General features: G+C 36.5%; 1 protein-coding gene and 1 long non-coding RNA gene across 2 annotated transcripts; one reads left to right on the top strand and one right to left on the bottom strand.

Annotated features, from left to right (window-relative positions):
- The first annotated feature begins 6,133 nt into the window (after positions 1 to 6,133).
- LOC104222249 (uncharacterized) lies at positions 6,134 to 9,235 on the top strand. Its single transcript, XR_709901.2, has 5 exons — positions 6,134 to 6,238; positions 6,376 to 6,473; positions 8,573 to 8,634; positions 8,711 to 8,769; positions 8,853 to 9,235. It is a non-coding gene; the product is annotated as an uncharacterized lncRNA (long non-coding RNA).
- Positions 9,236 to 10,129: 894 nt separating this feature from the next.
- LOC104222250 (putative wall-associated receptor kinase-like 16) lies at positions 10,130 to 14,372 on the bottom strand. Its single transcript, XM_009773459.2, has 3 exons — positions 13,410 to 14,372; positions 12,075 to 12,239; positions 10,130 to 11,469 (listed from the first exon to the last, which is right to left on the bottom strand). The coding sequence occupies exons 1-3, from the start codon at positions 14,338 to 14,340 to the stop codon at positions 10,292 to 10,294; spliced, it is 2,274 nt and encodes a 757-aa protein (XP_009771761.2). The 5' UTR covers positions 14,341 to 14,372; the 3' UTR covers positions 10,130 to 10,291.
- Between the last annotated feature and the right edge of the window lie 6,686 nt (positions 14,373 to 21,058).

A 21,058-nucleotide genomic window follows, 5' to 3' on the forward strand; every position in this document is an offset into this window, starting at 1 on the left:
ACTTCCGCGTCGCTGATAGTTATGTTTTTGGCCACTCGAACGTTAAGTTGTTAACTAGAACTGGAATGCTGATAGTTAACCTTCAATTAAGGGATAAGATGTTCCACTCTCTTTTCTTGAACTAATGACTAGGTGTTGGAGATCGATCCCGAGTCCCATCAAACCAGAACACGAGGTCAGAGTATTCGTCCTCGAGAACATTGGATCCATGATTTCGGAATTGACCTTGACCCCGAACGAGCTCGAGAAAACATCGTCAGTGTGATCAACAGAAGATCGAAATAACAGAAGGCCGAAATATCCGTGACCGGTCGAGTATTACGGCGAGAATTTCGGCACCTATCACTTAGGAACCGGCAAATTAGCAAATCAGGAGATTTTTATCTTTTATAGAATTGTATCTAAAGTAGGACTCCCCTACTATATAAAGGGGGTCTAATTAATTGTAAAAGACATTGTAACAATCATTCAGAAGCAATATACTGTTATTTTCTCTTTAGAGTTCTTATTCAACTGCGTCTTGACACTGATCAAAGTGCATTCTATTCAAGGGTGGCTCACCTCTCAAGGCTCTAACTATTCAATTCGTGTGGTTTGAATTTACTATATCATACTTTATTTCAATTGTGATTTAATTTATCACTTTGTATCCATTTAATCCACGTATCCTTAAAACCACTTACAAATTCAATTGTTATTCGATTTTGAGGGTAAACAGTTTGGCGCTCACCGTGGAGCTAAGAATAATAGTAGTTATTTGATACAAATTTTCCATATCACACACTACTTTACACTTGCTCTTTGAAGTGCCTCTAATTTCATGTTAAAGCTCAAAATGTCAAACTAACAATTGCCACTCCTACCTGTTGATAATGAGTCCGGTCACCACGGCAAAAAAAACAACATAGCGCCCGGTAACGAGGTACTGCCCGTTGATCCTATCGGAATTCAAGTCGCGGTCCCGTTGGACGCTAACTCACATGTGGCGATCGACACAAACCTGCCTACCGACTTCGAGAATAGCATTCGTGGTGGAGCCCGATCGACAGCAGAACACTCAAAACAATGGAGGAGATAGGATCAACATACGGATAATCTTTAAAATGTTACAGGCTCGACATGCAGTGATAGTTCAGTTACAGAAAAAAAGCCGCGCACCGAGCAAAATTAAACCTGATCCGTCCCGGAAAATCGCCCGTAGGGAAGAACCGGTCGTAGAGAGGTTTAATGAAAACGAGGCGGGGATCAACCCCGAGATCATAAAAATTCTCAAGGAGCTGACAAAACGGATAGAATCAGGGGAGAAGAAAATCGAAGCAAATGACAAAAAGGTAAAAACCTACAATTTCAGGGTCGACCAAATCTCGGGAGCGCCACCGATATTGAAAGGCCTGGATTCCAAGAAGTTCGTACAAAAACCTTTCTCTCTGAGTGCGGCTCTGAAGCCGATTCCTAGTAAAGTCCGCATGCCCGAAATTCCAAAGTACAACGGAGCAACCGACCCAAACGAGTGTGTCACTTCCTAGACATTTGCCATCAAAGGGAACGAATTGGAGGATGATGAGATCGAGTTTGTGTTGTTGAAGAAATCCGGAGAGACCTTGTCAAAAGGAGCTATAATATGGTATCACAACTTACCTCATAATTCTATTGACTCATTTGTTTTGCTCACAAACTCTTTCATGAAAGCACACACCGGGGCTATCAAGGTTGAAACCAGCAAGTCGGACCTTTCCAAAGTAAGACAGAAAGAAAATGAAATGCTCAGGGAATTCGTGCCCCAATTTCAAATGGAAAAAATGGATTTGCCACCGGTTGCTGATGATTGGGCCGCTCAAATTTTCACCTAAGGACTCAATGGTCAAATCTTGGTGGCTTCACAGCAGTTGAAGCAGAATCTGATAGAGTATCCGGTTGTTAATTGGGCTGATGTGCATAACCGATATCAATCGAAAATAAGAGTCGAAGATGATCACCTTGGGGCTCCTTCCGGGTCCGTTGATCCCATTAGACCCATCGACAAAGTCAAAAGAGATATCGACCATGAACCGAGGTCAAAAAGGGATCGATACCAATCGTACAATGGAGATCGAAGAAGCAGTGGGTCCAGATGGAATTCTAATGCAAAATGAAAGGAGAAATGATCGAGGTCAGAGCAGTCAGGGACTCATGAGCAAAAACAATTTCGAAAGGTCTATCGGGCCTAAAGAAGCACCAAGGTTATCAGAATATAACTTTAATGTTGATGTTGCTGCTATCGTATCAACTATCGGATGCATCAAGGACACCAAATGGCCTCGATCTCTATAATCCAACCCAGCACAAAGAGATCCTAACCAGATGTGCAAATATCATGGAACTTACGGCCACAGAACAGAGGATTGCCGACAGTTGAGGGAGGAGGTGGCCCGGTTATTCAACAACGGGCATCTTCGAGAATTCCCAAGCGACCGAGCCAAGAATCATTTCAAAAATAAGGATTCTAATAAACAAACCAAATAAGAAGAACCTCAACACGTCATTAATATGATCATCGGTGGGGTCGATGTTCCTCAAGGGCCGATGTTAAAACGCACCAAAGTATCCATCATAAGGGAAAACGGACTCGAGATTACATATAAGAAGGAACATTGTCTTTCAACGACGAGGACACGGAAGGGATCGTGCAGCCCCACAATGATGCACTGATAATATATGTACTGATAAATAAATCTCGAGTTAAGCGTGTGATAATTGATCCAGGTAGATCGGCCAACATCATCCGATCAAGAGTCGTAGAACAGCTCAGCCTACAAGATCAAATCGTGCCTGCAGTCCGAGTTCTAAATAGATTCAACATGGCATGTGAAACCATTAAGGGAAAGATAACATTACTAGTGAATGCCGTCGGGACCATCCAAGAAATCAAGGTTTATGTGATCGAAGGAGACATAAGGTACAACGCCCCTGTTCGGGAGGCCATACATCCACAACATGAGGGTAGTGCCCTCGAATCTTCACCAAGTGTTAAAATTCCCAATGCCATGAGGGATTAAAACAATCTACGGGGAACAACCAACCACAAAGAAAATGTTTGCAGTCGAAGAAGTGATTCCGATATCAACACTCGCAACATCAAAGGAACCAAGTTTGGATAAAAAGCAAGAGGCTAAATAGCAATTACCGACACTGTCCACGACCTAATCGGATAAACAATGGACTGATGAAGATGATGATTACGTGATTCCTAGATTTTTTATAGTCCCCGATGATTCTGACGCCACTAAATCAACGGTCGAGGAGCTGGAATAGGTCACGTTGGTCGAACATCGACCTGACCGGAAGGTATACCTGGGTACGAGGTTAACTCCCGAGCTCAGGAAAAAACTCATTCAATTTCTCATAACTAACATAGATTATTTTGCTTGGTCCCATCTTGATATGACAAGGATCCCACCGGAGATAATCACTCACAAGCTAAGCTTGGACCCGAAATTCTGCCCGGTCAAGAAAAAGAGGAGACCTCATTCTGAAGTCAAACACGCTTTCATCAAGGACGAGATATCTGAACTCCTTAAAATAGGATCCATTCGGGAGGTTAAATACCCGGATTGGTAAGAAGACGTAGTGGTATTCCCTAAAAAAGGAAACAAGTTTAGAATGTGTGTAGACTATAAGTATTTGAATAAGGCATGTCCCAAGGACTCTTTCCCTTTGCCCAACATCAATCGCATGATCGATGCCACGACCGTCTATGAGATCCTCAGTTTTCTCGACGCCTATTCCGGGTACAACCAAATACAGATGAATCTGGATGATCAGGAAAAAATTTCCTTCATCACTAAGTACGACACATACTACTATAACATGATGCCATTCAGATTAAAAAATGCTAGTGCCACTTATCAACGCCTAGTAAACTGGATGTTCGAAGAATAAATAGGGAAATCAATGGAAATTTACATTGACGATATGCTGGTTAAGTCCCTGCAAGCAGAGGACCATTAAAATATTTGCAGGAAACCTTCAGCATATTGAAGAAGTACAACATGAAGTTGAACCCGGAAAAATGTACATTTGGACTCAGATCAAATAAATTTCTCGGATTCATGGTATCCAATCGGGGAATCGAGATCAGCCTCGACAAGATCAAAACTATTAAGAATATCACGGTGGTCAAGTTTTATATACCGGTGGTACAAGAATGTATTTACCATCAGCTAATCTTTTTATGTTACTACTGGAGACAGTGTATGTAGGCGTTTGGTCATACACTATTTGCAAATAAAGATTTATTTTATAATTTTGTTTATTATTTTAACTTCAACTTGAATTAGGGAATTTGAAATTGAAAAATTAGTTTGAGGAGCATTTCAACTGAGATAATGAATTTTACTCTCGAAACATCAACTTTTAAAAAAACGTGAATTCATATTGAAACACAACTTTAACTTTCAAAACTTTTTTTTTTCTAACTTTAGCTTTAAGTAATTATTTTGTCAAATTCACTCAAATATTGTGCAAACGAAAAAAAGGGTGGATAACCTGTTGAAAATGGTTAAATTGCATTGATCATGTAAAAAAGATTTTATAATATCATAGTAAGGTTAATTTTATGAATATTTAGTTTTTAAGTCACCAAAGACTAAAAACTTGTACCGTATCACTATATAATAAATGAAAAATTACCAGCAATGTCCATTTATAAGTAGCTTATTATAAAAATTGACTAATTCACAAAAAAATATTAATATTAGCCAAGTAGCTATTTGTAACGAAAAAAGTTAAATTTTTGCTTTCTTTTGAGTGGGTATTATTAGAATAGATTGGATACATTATAAGGAGTTTGAATCTCTGTTTTTTGATGATTTGATAGAGTTTAGAGGTGGTTTGAATTGAAAATTCGAAATATAAGATGAACATGAAAAAATGATATGTGTATCACACTGTGTATCATTTGTGTATCACATATGTATCATATTTGAATCAAATATGTATCACAAGTAGATCCATGTATACCTCTGTGTGTGGTACATGCGTGATACATGTTTGATATATGTGTTGCATAAGTATTTTTTGAACTCGATTTTAACTACAAATTTTGATATCAATTCAGTCCAATTCACCTCCAATTTTCCTCAAATTTTGTATATTGACTTATCTATATATTTTCTATGAATTTGAATCATAACCATTGAAAAAGTTTTTTTTTTGGCTTAGATTTTTGGAATCTTGTATATTTTTTTTTTGCATTTCATCACCTTATTTTCTACCTCATCCATGAATTTCCTTTCCATCTTGCATCTAATATTGTTGATCACGCTTAACAATATGGAATGCGATCATTGCATGTGATCCTTGAAGAGAAAGAACCTTATTTAATTAGATTTTTAATTTTTATATGTGTTTGGCTAGTTTTGGTAAGTCTATGATTAATGACTAGAAGTTGATAAGTTAGGACTTATACGAGACATTTATGTAAGATTCCATATTAAACTCTGAAAAGAAAAAAGAAAGGGGATTTTTACATAAGTAGCTGCCATATACATTGTTTACTTTTTTAGCAATATATATAGATTATACTATGATTATACACGATTATATACATATTAAACATACATATACATATATTACAACTTCATCGGCTACTTTTAGTTTAAGCAATTGAGTGGACGACTAATTGGGTTAATTCGTCAAAAAGTGGGGAAAATCATTTCCAGATACCTGATATTTAGAAATCAAATAAGGAAAACAAGTGAACTAAGTGGGCGTTTGGACATAAGAATTGTAAACTTCCAAAAAAAAGGAAAAAAAATTCAAGTGAAAATGGTATTTGAAAATTAGAGTTGTGTTTGGATATGAATATAATTTTAGGTTGTTTTTGAAATTTTGTGAGTGATTTAAGTGAAAATTTTGAGAAACAACTTTTTGGAATTTTTTAAATTTTCGAGAAATTATAGAATGAATCGTCAAATAAAAATTGAAAATTTTATGACCAAACGCTAATTTCGGAAAAAGTGAAATTTTTTCGAAAAAATTGAAAAATTTCTTATGTCCAAACGGGCTCCAGGACTCCATGCCCATATCTGAAAGCCCATTAAAAGTGGGCCTCCTACCCCTCATAAAAAGCCTTTGAATGCATTGCCCCACAACCAAAAAGAGTTCATCTCCTCTCCTCTTTCCGCAGTTGAAAGTCCCGAGTTATCTCGAATCTTCGGGAAATTGAGATCCTAATTTAGCTGATTCCTTATTTCCCAAGGTAACAATCTCATCGTACCTCGTCCATTCATTCACTTACGTTTACTTGTCGAAATCTGATATTCGATCTGTGAAGTTCTCAAATCAGAACAAAAACGTAAAATTCATATTTTTTATTCTCTTTTCTTATTCGTGTAGAAGTTGTAGAAATCAGCCATGGCTGGAGGAGGAAACTTTATTCATAGGGTTATTTCTTATGTAGCCAACGAATTGATCGTTAATGGACTCGCCAACAGGTAATCAATCTATTTATTATATTTACTTTTGGTTTATATTCTTATCTTATTTATTTATCTTTGGTTTTCCGTAAAGGACAAATCTTTTAGTGCTGGAATGAAATTTGTTCGAATACAATGGAACGGATATAAAAAGATTCATACATTCATATAGCCAGGGGCGTACGCAGGGATTTTAGCGGTGTCGAAATTTACAAAAGAATAAAAATAATAACTTTAATTATCATACTTTTGGACAAGAAATAGTTTTAATTTATTGTTTTTCTTGAGTCTTAAGTTAGAAAAAGTCTCTGCTTAAGCATAAGTTTAAACTACAGAGGCTCTCTCAAATATTTGTAAAAAAAAGTACTAGTCGAGGTTTGAACCTTTGACCTCCTAGAGTAAAATGAGCACATAATCAACACACTAAGAGACAACTTATGTCAAATGGTTTCATTTTTGACTACTTATCCGTTTCCTCACAGTATTAATACATACAATTTAGTAAAATTTTCCGACGAAGTGGTGTCGCGTGACACCGCTTCATCAAACATGCATCCGTCCCTGCATATATGTTTGGGATTGAAACATATCTGGACTAGGAAACCTAATTTATAGGAAAACTGAAACCTTATCAAAAAATCTAACTTACTTTATAAGGTTGTGAATGATTTTACATAATTTGTGTTTTCTATGTTTGCGTTCGCCAATTATGGGTTGGTCGTTTTAACCCTTCAGCAGGTCTTTAGGATAAATTAATGCAATTTGGAGGAATCAATGACAGGTCATCAGTTCAAATCCTAAGATTTTCGCATTGTGAGAGATCAATAATTCTCGCCAATTCTTAGCTAGCGTTTGGACATATATTTGATTGAAACTTTAAAAAAGAGTTTTTGAAGTTGTGCTGGAAAATAATTTTTAAAAGTTGAAGTTGTGTATGGACATGCATTTTATTTGAAGAAAAGTTGAAGTTTTGTGTGCGCACCGTAAAACTGTCATAAACCAGTTTTTGGGAACTTGAAATTTTTTGAATTTTTTTCTCAAAACATGATTGTATCTCATAAACAAATAATGTTTTCGATTTTATTTTTTGAAACAATGAAGCCAAAATCTATGCCCAAATGAGAGCTTAGATTCATGGACCATATTCAATTTTGTGGGATCCTTCATTCACGTTTTCTCCGACCAAAACATTTTCTAAAATTCTTTGCCCTCTAAACTTGGATTATCCTACTTTCACACAATTTGTAGGGTACAACAAGCAATCAAATTTCATGATCAAGGATTAACGGTTGTTTTAGTACTGCTCGTCTTCAAATTGAAGTAGAAGCTTGACAATGATGACTCATTAGGCTTGTGTGAAGATGATGGAAATTTAACATCAACATATACAACGGTCTTAGGCTGCTTGAATTATCTTCTTATCTCTATTTTATCTTTGTTTTATTTGAGAAAGAAAATTTTCTAAACTATTCATTTTTGTTGCTAAGATTGTTGTGTTGTGCTGGCTAGAGGGAGAGATTTTCTTCCCTTCAAAGTGAGCTGCGTGTTCCTTTTTGTTTGTCACATCTTAGATTCATATACTGTAGTGAGCGAACGGGATGAGGAAAATCTTTCTGGCTTATCTATGCGACTTCAAACAAATGAATAGATTTTAAAAAAAATTGTGCAGCTTTAATTATACAAACATTAAGAATCTGTCAAATTATTCTTGCATTAATATTGTAGGTTAGTAGACAAGTGATAGCTTCAATGGACGAAGTCATATTTACAAGTATTACCTATTCTCGCTTCTGTTGCTGATGACTTCTTGTAGACATCCTAATTGGTATATAATTGTTGCAAGGAGTTAATTTTGTAGGACAATTTGGAATTACTTCTTCATGTGACTGACCTATCAACCCAAAAAAAAGAATTTACTTCTTCATGTGACTATGTCTCTGGGTAAAAGGAGAAACTATTCCTATGTCATGTGGAAACATATCTTTCTGCTCCCATAGGGAGTCTTTTTCTTTTTTAATTGGCTACTATGTTTCCTTCTGTAGTATCAGTCTTGAGATATTATACTCTAATGGCCTTGAGAAGATGCCCTCTAAACTGTATCTTTCTTTTCATCTCAGCCCTGGTTTCCAAAGATTTGCAGTAAGGACCTCAAGAAGAATGGAGGATCTATCTAAAATGGGTAACTAACATACCATCTCGTCCTGATTCTATTCAAGTTTTTAGGCTTATCTGAGCATATGTTTTGGTACTTGCAGCTGAGCAAAAGAAGAGAGAAGTTGCTGACCTGATCAAGGATGTGTCCAAAAACTCCGAGGTTTTAACTGTGAAACATTTAAAAGTAACTGTAATGTGCGTCGAACTAATAATTAGTTTACTAACTGATATTTTTCTCTGCAGTCTTTCAAGAACCAGTGATTTGGAAGGAAGGTGTGAGGATGTACATAGTTGCTTTTTCTTTTTCCGCTCCCATACTAATATGATGAAGAAAATCGAGTCCTCATAGCTGTGTGATTACAAGATCTCAAGGATAATTGCAGTTCTGTGATGGGGCTGTTGTTGCATACGGCGGTGTGGAAGTGATCATGGTAGTAACACTATAATATTATTGCATTTTAGTGTTATTTGCTTTTGCATGTTTGTCACTTTTGTGATGTCTCAACAGAACTCGCTTGGATCTCCTGTAAGGGATTAGATTGTCAATTTTGAATAATGTCTCTATACAGTATGAGAAATTAGTGCACTTCTTCCCTTATGATATGAACTTTGAATTTATTGTCAAAGCTTACAGGATGATTTGTATTTTTTTCATTTATTCCTGACTTTACAAATTAATACTCTACAAAAAGAGTAGCCTATAAGTTGCAGAACAGGAAAAGGTCTACTTTTTCTTGTCCAACACAGTTACGCCTCAAGCGTGTGCAGGACTAACATTCCCCACCAGTTATTGATGTCAAAATAGCATGGAATAATCATTTTTCGGATTGGTAATTGAAAAATAATCGACATTTGCAAATACAATAAAAAATAGCTATTGTTTAATGCGGAAGTAAAATCTGGACAAAAAGACTGGTCGAAACACGAAAAGTTCCAGTATAATATGTTGGATTATGGAGCTTCTGTGTATAAATTTCCAGCATATTATGTAGGAATTTCAGATTATGCTGAAATCTCATATGTAATAAATTTTTATTTGCAATTTACTTTGCATTTATGCTGGTAGTGCCATATCTTTGTAATTGTTCGATTTTTAGCTTCCACTGGAACTATACTATCAAGAAACACTGCTGGTATTTGTGATCGACTTAATTGAAGTCGTGTAAAGATCTAACCCCTCATTCTCTTCTTGTCTGTGTTAGAATGAAAGTTAAGTTAATCATCTCGTATATCACATGATTCAAATACTATATTTATATGTATCATCTTTGTACATCGATCGTAATTTTCTCTATATTGTTCCAATTTTATCGAGATGCTGGCCATTCAATTGCACACTATTTTTGACGTATATATTGCTTTGTTAGGATAAAAAAGAAATTTTCTATTTCACTAACCTGAAAAGAAAGCTAAACAATCACAGTATTATCGATGTACTAGCTGGTAGTTCTATATTTCCTTTTTAAAGAAAACTAAACGATCACAGAGAAATTGATTACTTTATTTCATGCCTCCAGCACTAAAAGAAGAAAAACAAAACTCCTGAAAACAAAAACAAAAAAATGTATCTAAAAATTGAGAGGAAAACACATTAGAACATTCAATATGGAAGAAACATAGGGATGGGGACAGTAACATACAGTCTTATGTAGGATTATATTAGTGCCTAGATTTAATTTGGATCAACTTGGACTATATGTAGGATGCATTATACGACAACTATCCGAATTAGAGGTATTCCCATAGGAATTAATTGGAACTGTGTAAAGATCTGATAATTCATTCTCTTCTTGTTCATTTTGATTAGACCAAGCGATACCAGTTAGCTTCCTCAGACCTTCAATTTCAATGGCCACTTCTTTCATTGTAGGCCTATCTTCTCCGTGCACGCGAAGGCAATTCTTCACAAGTTCAGCCATCTTTTGAAGTTGCTCAAGACTCCCTTCCCTCAAAATACGACGATCAAGAATCTGAAACAAGCTATTCTTATTCATGGACATAACAAAATAATCGGCCAAATTCTTGTCCTCACCGTTTCTATCCTTAGAAACAGGTTTTAATCCCGTTAGAAGTTCTGCTAGTACGACTCCAAAGCTGTAAACATCACTTTTCTCTGTCAATTGACTTGTGCGAAAATATTCAGGATCCAAGTACCCTGATGTCCCTAGAACTAATGTAGCCACATGTGTTTGATCTAGAGGTATTAACCTTGAAGCTCCAAAATCTGCCACTTTAGATGTGTAAACTTTATCTAACAGTATGTTGGCAGACTTAACGTCCCTATGAATTATAGGCATGGACGCAAATGAATGAAGGTAAGCGAGTGTAGTGGCTACTTCTGCTGCAATCCTCAATCGGTTTTGCCAAGATAACCAATCCGCTCCACGTTGATTGTGAATGTGCTCGTAAAGAGTTCCTTCAGAGACATACTCATAAACCAACAAAGGAACTTCAGCTTCCAAACAACACCCAAAGAGTCTCACCACATTTCTATGGTTGACTTGAGTAAGAATAAGCACCTCATTGATAAACTGATCAATTTGACTCTCGTCCACAAATCTAGATCTTTTAATAGCAACTATGCTATTATCACGTAGCACACCTCTATATACAATCCCATTGCCACCGCGACCAAGAATTCTGTCATTGGCATAATTGTTCGTAGCTTTCTTGAGCTCCTCAGCTGTAAAAATTTTGGTTGCTTTCAAACCACCCTCGTTAGTGGAGATTCTATGTTTCAATAATAGACCACCATTTTGTTGGAAGAATTTTTCTCTGACTCTAATCAATTTTCTTTTCTTGATGCTGAAATAGAGCCAAGTTATCACAACCACTATGGAGATAAAGCCAACTCCGGTGCCTGTGAAATTAATGGAATTGAACTTTTAATGTCTACTTCAACTGCATCAAAAGTGCAGGATTGTACACATTCATTTGCTATTGAATGTATATGCTGACGAATTGGTGTTTTAAGTGGCTGTTTCAAACACATAAAAGAAAGTTCTGTATTATTCAAACATAGTCCGGATTTTTGAAGGAAAAAAAAAAAAGTAGTTCTTGGTCCTAGATCATAATCACCGTACCAAAATTTGGATTTTTTAAGTTTTTAATTAAAAAACAAAAGAATACCGGAAATAGGTACTGCTTTGCCACATGTGTATTGTGTGGTGTGTGTATGCTGTACTATCATACAAGAGAAACATCTAATTAAAATTCAAAACTTTTGTTAAAAAAAGACGTTTGCAAAAATAGTTTGAAATGAAGTGACAAAATAAACATTCATATATTATGGAGACATAACAAAAACCACATACTTGTCAGTTATTTTCTTGCGAGGTGCACAAAACATCCCGTATTCATGCAGGATCCAAGAAAGGGACGCACCCAAGGGGAGTGACGTGTGACATAGACCCGTGGAAAATAATACTAGTATTCATGGTTATGAAAGTGTTTCAAGATTTTTACCTATAGAGAATTTGATCCATGGGAATTCAGAGTAGGGAGCAATACAACCACGGCCATCCTTTTTGCCATCATCTGTATATCCATCAGGACAAGAACAAATATAACTCCCTGGGGTGTTTGTGCAGTTCTCTTCACACGTGTTTGGATGAACACATTCATCAATATCTGGCAAAACCAAACAAATATAAAACGGTCATGAGATACTCACTTTATTTGGAGAAAAGGGTCATATTTATTTCTGTATTACTCGAAATTGAGCAACCTTAATGTCCATTAAAATTTGTGGTCTTATATTATCCCAGTCTTGAGAAAAGTCTCATTTTCACAAGGTCCAATTTGAGTGTTATTCAAATTATTGTCAAAAGTTAAAGGATAAATTTGGACCTTTTTCTCGAAAAAATTGGGCATGTGAAATTTACTCATTTCATATTGGAGTTCTGTTAGAGGTTCAAGAGAGAAACGAGACATTTTTCTTACCGTTAACATAATATTAGACCAAAAGTTAATTGAAGGAAAAAATTGAGCAATTTTGAATAATACATGAATAAATTTGGATGTGTTTCCTATTTTAAGAGCTAAGTTACTTGTAAAGAGTTCTGCATTTTATAAATTATATTCTTAAACTATGCTCTCCTAATCCACAATTGACGGTCTAATTAATTTTCTTCCTTTGAATCACTTTCCTAACTATCTTGACTATTTGGAATTTTTTATATACTTTGGTATACGAAATTTACTAGCTCGACTAATTCACCTTCACACTATTTTTTAGGGACCATCAAATGGAGAATGGTCTCTGATCATGAGTCTCCATTTTTAGGAAGATCTATGATTAAGGTGGAGAGATCCTATTCCCTTCATTACATTATTTAGTACTCCCTTCGCCCCAATTTATATGGCGGTATCGAACTTGACGCAACGTTAAGAAAGAAATAAAAGCTTTTGAAATTTGTGGTCTAAACAAAATTATAGATATTAGTGTGATTGTAAATTATTTCATTAAGGGTAAAGAAGAAAGTTTAAAGTTAAATTATTTTTAAATAACGAAGTATGTTATTCTTTTCGGAACAATCAAGAAAAAGTATTGACACACAAATTGGGACACGGGGAGTAATAACTATCTTGACTTCTAACTTCTTCTTAGATTCAAGTTTTCAACAACACTCAAAATTATTACTCCAATAATCTTAATTACATAAAAGTTTCATTAAAAACACTATTCAATTTGCTATTAATTTTTAATGTATATAATTTTTTCAAGAGATATTTCTACTCACAAATTAAACACCGAAAAAAACTCTTTTTATGTGTGTGTGTGGGGGGAAATCGTCCTACCTTGGCAGCCTGGACTAAGATAAGGATTGCCCTCATAACCTTTATCACAGCTGCAGCGGTAGCCACCAAGGCCAGTGTCTGAATCAACACACTCGCTATTTTCCCTGCAAGCATAATCCTTGCTTTTCCGAGCTTGAATGCACGTAAGATTGCCAATTGCCCAGTCAAGCACAATAGGGACACTAGCCATAGTCCTCCTATAAAAGGTTATATCACTTAAATCTTGTAGGCCACGGAAATAAAATCGATCTGCTTCGCCTAGAAATGCATATCCACATTGATTAAAATACCAAACATCGGTGTGGTTTCGAGTGCTAGAAATGATTGGGACAAAGTATTTCAAGCCCTTGGGTATCTGTACTTGATAACAGCCATTGCCCATACATTCTCCTTCAGTCACATCCCTTGACAAGTTACAGCTAGTGGAGCAATTATATTCGAAGTTACGCCCCGTGATTACAGCGTTGTCGTCGCAACCAACGACGATAAACCTGTTCAGCGCAGAGAAACTATATGGATAAGTTGAGTTTCCCAAACGGGTATAATCAAGATATTCATTGCGTACAGCTCCATTGGAGTTGTAGCATCTCCAAGCGATGGAATTTGAGATGCGCACTTCAGCGTCAGATATGTTGTAAACCTCAAGGGTACCTATGAGGGGTTTCTGAGAACCGTCCCTAGAAATATTGCATTTGATCTCGAACCCTGCATTAATGGCGCAACCTGATCCTTCGCCAATACCAAATGGGTATGGAACTGTAACGTTCCCACACTGCTTACGGCATCCTCGTTTTGTTACATTGACTCCTTTAGTAATTGTGGTGGTAGTGCTATTAGTGGTTGTTTGGGCCGTGGCTAATGACAGTATTAGAACACAAGCATAAAAACAAGCAATTTGGTATGGAAGCAAAATCATTTGTTTTTGGTCCATGGTTTTTGAGTTTCCAAAATGATGCAAACTCTGGTTGGGGTAACAACTCACTTCTATAATTTTCATATTAATAAATTGCAATGATTTGGGGTCAATAATCATGCCTCATGAGTCCTGCCTTCTCCACTGGTGTAGAAGAGTCAAAGATGGACGACCTTGACTCCACTGTGGATAAGAAGATACGGAAACCAAATTAAAGGCGCACGACTATAAAACCGAGTCTTGCAAATTTGTCTTCCTCTCATGCACAAGTCTATTTCGCCAAAATTTAATTTACAATTTTTGCGTAAAAAAGAAACTCAATCATCTTCCATATGACATAAGAAATTTAATAAAAGACTAGCTAGTACAAATTAATTTCAATTCCTTGAGTGACTATCGGGCAGAGCTAGAATATTTAAAGTACACGATTTCACGATTCAGCCAAATCCAATAAATCTTTTTAATAATTTATTTAATATATATAAATTATTAATTTAAAGTATGATAACTTAAAAGGACTAAAATGTATATTCATTTAATTCAAATCCTAACTCAGCCTACTAACTTCCTCGAGAGAAGGCTGACTTGTCTAGAATAAAGAATTTCCACGTACCATGCCATGCTAGGCATTACGAGTGATACCGCCAACCTTTTTTTTTACTTCCTTTTTTATTAATGTGTTTTATGATATTTGCATCGTTTACTCTTTTCTCATTACTAGTTTTTGATACGTGTGTTCTGCTAACGTGCGCCCTCGTCGGCATGGCCGGGAAACGGCCAAAAAAGAACCAAAATAAGATTCAACTATCTGAGAGGAAGGTACTGAAAGCTAATCGACGACCACTAACAGTAGAATCAACAGAGATCAGAGAAATCACCGACGAAGGAGAGATGGTTAGGGCTTCTTCGCCAGAAGCTCCTAATCGCCGAACCGAGCTGAAAACCATGCCTACACCTGCCAATTCAACTGCAGAGAAGATGAAATCTGTGGTACCTACTCAAACGACACCTTCTGGGGGTAATCAGGAAGCTAGTGGTAGTGGGGGCAATCTGAAAATTGCTGCGGCTATACCAAACCAAAACATGGGGTCGACAAGGAACAGGCAGCGTAATTCTATTGCTGGTATGGTGATTAAGACTAGGGGCGGCAAATGGGCTGGTTGGACTGAATTTGGACGGGTCAAAGATGGGTTGGGTCATTACCCAACCCAGTTCAAAGTGTATTTGGGTTAAGATAGGCTGTGTCAAGATGGGCTAAACAATGAGTCATAATTCAACCCGCCCAACTTGACCCATGTTTTAGAACCATGTTCATCTTGCATAAAAAAAATCTTTTACCTTAAAATGTGTAAGTTGAATTTTTTTTGGGGATGAGGGGTGATGTAGAAAAATGAAAAAAAATAGAAAACAGAAAATTAAAAATTAAAAAAAAAGTAACAGAAAAAAATAGAAAATTAAAAATACAAAATTTTTTTTTTTTTGAGGGGAAAGAGGTTTTGCGCGCCGGGGGAGTGGGGGGGGGGGAGGGGGCAGGGTGGGTAAGTAGTGCAGAAAAAACAGAAAATTGAAAATACAATTTTTTTTAGGCGAGGGGTTTTTCGAGATTGGGGGGAGGGTGGTGGGGGGAGGGGGAGGGTGGGGGAGTGGGTGGTACAGAAAAAAAAACAGAAAATTGAATTTTTTTTTTTGGGGAGAGGGTTTTGGAGGGGGATGGATGGTGCAGAAAAACAAAAGAACATAAAATTAAAAATACAAAAAAAAAGTAAAATTGGGGCAACTAAATAAATTTCTATATAAGTTGGGTTGAAATACCTTTTGTTTTGGGTGAGTTTCATGGGTTGTATTTAGGCTGCTTAATGGATAAGAATGAGTTATAAAATATAATGGGTTAACTTGGGCTCAGCCCAAATTGACCCATGAGCTAAAATTATGTAATCCAACCCATTAATCCCTGGGCGAGTTGAGCGGGTTAGATGAGTTTGGGCTCAAATTGCCACCCCTAATTAACACTCAGAGTGCTAGTGGGACGGAACAGGTGACTGCCCAGGACCTAAGTAAAAAGACAATTGAACTTCAGGTGGAACAACAAACTACAAAGGATATGAAGTGGGTAAACCTGTTTGCGGGGAATAGGCTGGCAGCACGGGGTATGAGCTTAGCATACATTCCTCCGGTGATAAAGGAGGGTGAGAAAATTGCGCAGCTAAATCAAGCAGAATTGGAGAAGGGAACAACAAAGTGGAAACAGGCAGCGATCTTATATGTGGTGGGTGCAACACCATCCATAGGAGCACTGGAGCGATACATAGGTGTAAGCACGTGATTTTTGCCCTATATGAGAAATACTCCCAAAAAATGCAAAATAAAATGATTTTCCTTGGTGTGCAATTTTGAGTATTTTTGTGATATTTTTGGATAATTATTTGTATTTGTCTGTGTTTGCTTATTTGTTAAATTAATAAAAAATATAAAAATATGTCGCATTTTGCATGTAGGATTTCATTCTACAATTGTTAGTAATTAAATTAGTTTTACAAAAATTAAAAATTACAAAAATAGGCATCTTTTGCATTTTTAGCATTTAATGTCCAAATGAACAATTTTATGCTTAATTATTACTTAATTGTGCGTTAATTGTTATTGGGAGTTAATTTGCGCTTTTATAACTTAATTTAGTTCTTAATAATAATTTAAGTATTTTTATAATTTAGTTTTAGAAAATAAAAGAAGAAAAGATAACAAAAATACAAATAAAAATCGGATTGGGCCACTTCTTCAATTTTCAACCCCAGGCCCAAACAATTGTCCACGACCCAGTCCACTTCACACGGGTCGACCCGGTCCGCCCCATTAACCCAATACCCAACCCCTTTCTTCATTTTTTGGTCTAAACACAAAAACAAAACAAAAATAACAAAAAACCAAAAACCCTAAAGACTAACTCATCCGCCTCCTCTCTTCATCCTCTCAAAACTCCAAGCTCACAACCATGGCTGCCCAAACCATGCTCCCTTCTTCTGCGTCCACCACCCAGCACCTTCCCACTGCGAACACCACCACCATGGACGCAGCCCGGACTCTCTCACATCCAAACACCTTCGACCAAACAGTCCCCGTCAACCACCAGCTTCCCCGTCGTCGTCACTGTCGAGTCGACGACCAAACAACCACCAAACGCCACTACCCAGACGAACCCTCGCACCCCCAATGCTCGAACCATCGGACCCCCCTGTCGAGTAGCAGCTGTTGATGCTGATGCTGCTGCTGCGTCACGTTCTTCTCCGGCAAAAACCCAGAAAACGAACAAGAACCCGTCGCCTCCAGCTGCCTCCCTGTCATCGTCACGACCCAGTTCTGTCGCGTCTCCGCTGTTTCCATTGGCCAAGCTCATCGTCCAGTTCGAAGCCCCGTCCCCAGCTGTCGCGTCTCCGCTGTCCGTCGACCTCTCATATGGGTTTGTACTGAAACCTCGTCGTCCACGGATGCTTTTACTGCTTCACTTCTGCCCCGCCAACTGCCGGTTTAGCTTCGGCGTGGTTTTCAGTTGTCAACCGCCGATATTGCTTCGTAGGTTCATGTTCGTTCGTCGTCTGCTCGTGTTCGCCATCGTTGGTTTGAGCTTTGGTCGAGGCTCGTCAAGTTCGTTGTTTGTTTGGTCGTTGTTCGTCGTTTCGATCCGGTTAGTAGTTTTTTTTGAATTTTATTTTGTCCGTATTTTATTTTGATATTTTCGAATCTAAAATCGGCAAATGTTTGTTTTGTTTATCGTTTGAATTAATTTTTAGTTCATGTTCATGTGTTGTTTGTTAAATTAATTTTTCAGATTTCAAATGAAAGATTAATTAATTGTTTTTCATGTTTATTCCATGTTTGTATTGTTGTTTAAGTGAATGTTTGCTAGTTTAATGTTTGTTAGATTCAAATTGAAATTTAATTTATTATTTCTTCAATTTGTTTCATGTTGTTATGTATTTTCCAGAAATTATTTATGTTGTTTGAGTCATGTGAACCCGTCATGTTTGTTGCTAAAAATAGATTTAATTCATGTTCATCTTTGTTTGAAGTTCATGATTAAATCCAGTGATTTAATGTGAGTTTATGTTGTCTTTGATTTGTTTAATTTAGTATTTTGTTGTTTGTATTGTTGTGTTTTGCTCATACATTCATGGTCTAAATTAACCAGGATTGGTTCCCGATATGGTTAATTCATTCCATTAATTTTGAGTTGTGTTGTTCATCGTGTTCATATAATTGTTGTTGAAGATTGTTGAGAAATTGGTCATCTTGATCATATTTCGGTCAAGTTATGATTAATTGAGTGTTTAGAGCTGATGGGGGTAATTTGGTAAATTGCATTGCATTCGGGGGTAGATTTGTAATTGCAATAAGGTCGGAGGGGTAGTTTGGTAATTGAACATTATTTTGATTCTTTATGTTAAGCATGGGGGACAAATATAATGGGGTGGGGTTTTTGATGTACTTGTTTAATATAATGGGGGACAAGACAAAACATAATGGGGAGGAATCTTGCACTTGTTTAATGTAGGCATGGGGGACATATTGTAATGGGTTGGTAATGTGACATTTATTTAATGTAGGCATGGGGGACAAAGTTTAAAATAAAGAAGACATTTGATAGTGGGACAAAGCATGCCATTGGGGGAATAATTTGGGGTTTAGGAATTCAAGGCAAAGTCTTGCTATAAATATAGAGTCATTTCTTGACATTGAGGAGAAGACTAGAGAGTTTTAAGAAGGATTTTTGGGGGAGAGAAAAAGAGTTGAATATTATTGAGAGGATTTTTAGAGAGAGTTGACAGATTCTTTTACACTTGAGAGTTGACATACTTTTATACTTGAGAGAGTTTGTGATAGTAAAAGAGAAAGACAATTTGAACTTTCACTCGAACAATTCTGTTTGCTTTTCTTCGAGTGTTATTCAAAAGTCAGAAACTACTGCATCTCGTATCTTTTCTCTCTTCTGCTTTGACTGCGATTGTACTTTTGCACTGCTGAGTTTTCAATCTGTTACTGGGTTATTCTACTGGTTGTTACTGGTTTTGCGGTGTTGCTGAACCTGCTGTTGCCGCGTTATTACTGTTGCTGACTCCTACTTCTTTTGTTCTTGTACTGCTGTTTCCAGGTACACATTTGTACACTCTTGGCTTGAAGCGAAAAAATGAAATATTAATCAGGCTCCTGTTCCTGTTGAATTCTTTTGTTTGGATCTGTGTTTGAATATTAATTTTCCTCTCTTTGTATAAAAATGTAGTCGATTAATTAATGAGTAATGAGGCTGCATATGTATGATTTCTTCATCTAATAATGCTAGTTTAAATTACTTGAAGAATAGTTAATCGGCTTTGATATTATTGTGTATCCCTCTCATGTTCCAGCATTAGTAAATAATAGAGTATAAAAATGAAAGCAGTTTTTCTTTGTACAAACTCGATCGCAATTTTCCAATCGCATTAGCCGTAAACTAATAACTAATAGGTTACGTTTTCAGCATGTAAATAATTAAGAGATTTTCTTTTATTTTTAGAGACAAACTTAATAGAAAATATAGTCACTATAGGTTTATCCTTTAAAATAAAAATGAGACGAGCCTCGCCAAATAAATCACAAACCGCCGGGGCCCTCAATAAAATACATAACCATTGACTAGACTTTGGATTTGGTCGTTTAATGAACCTTCACGGCCTCTTCCTAAAATAACAATACGCTAGTTGCTTTAGGCGTACCTTTAATAATTTAACCTTCTTAAACTCGGGTGCACATTGATGTGACCCGAATCCAAATCTCAACGGAGTCGAAATGTGTTAACAACTACGGGTGCATTGATTGTGACGTGGTTCGAGATGCATTTTCATGACGTTGCAATTCTATAATATAGCTATTTTAACTATTTTTACTTTATTTCGCTGCAAAAAGAAAAAAATTTCAAAAATATATATATAAAATTTAGTTTATGTATCTCTCATAAACTTGAAAAATACAAAAATTGCACTTTATTTTTGTACTTTATATAATTTCGAAAATTACAAAAAAATAAATAAAATATAGTTCTATTAAGGTTTTATAGTCATTTTAACTTTGAAAAATACAAAAATATTACCTCATATTTTATCTTAATATTTAAAACGAAAATTACAAAAAAATAGTTTCATTAATATTTTGTAGCTATTTTAAATCTTGAAAAAATATTTAAAAAGATATAGTTTTGTTTAAATACTAGTCTTATTTTTGGTAGTTATTTTGCTTACATAGGACTAGTTAAACAACGTGTTCCTATTTTTCGGATCCGGGCAAAAGAATAATATTCGGGTTCAAACTACCCGATTTTAGGCCTAATTTTCGGACCTAGCCCATAATAAACCGTGTCCAGGACACGTGGGGAACCCCACCACGCGTGGGGGACATATGCCTTGAACCCCACCACGCGTGGGCTCATTTTTCTGGGCAAACCCATGCTAAATACACGGATGAAACACGGAAAGAGGGGATTTGGAATTTTTTTGGAAAAAGACTGTTCACGCTTCTTCTTCTTAAAGAAGAAGAAGCAGAAGCCTTAAAGACCATCGGCAAAAACCACCCAACACCACCCGACCAACTCCCCCGTCACCTTCCCCCAGCGAAAACCACCACCAAACAAACACACCGGACAGACCACCATTGCTCCTCCTCCTGACCCCCTCCACCATCGTCAATAACCAGACGACGAGCCCAACTCCAT

Source organism: Nicotiana sylvestris, chromosome 12 (genome assembly GCF_000393655.2).
Source record: "Nicotiana sylvestris chromosome 12, ASM39365v2, whole genome shotgun sequence".
Classification (NCBI taxonomy): Eukaryota; Viridiplantae; Streptophyta; class Magnoliopsida; order Solanales; family Solanaceae; genus Nicotiana; species Nicotiana sylvestris.

Excerpts from the sequence above, each read along its gene's own strand:
- LOC104222250 (XM_009773459.2), bottom strand. The coding sequence starts at position 14,340 with ATGGACCAAAAACAAATGATTTTGCTTCCATACCAAATTGCTTGTTTT. Across the intron at positions 12,240-13,409 it reads TCTTAGTCCAGGCTGCCAAG|ATATTGATGAATGTGTTCAT; the intron begins GTAGGACGATTT and ends TGGTTTTGCCAG. Across the intron at positions 11,470-12,074 it reads ATGGATCAAATTCTCTATAG|GCACCGGAGTTGGCTTTATC; the intron begins GTAAAAATCTTG and ends TTAATTTCACAG.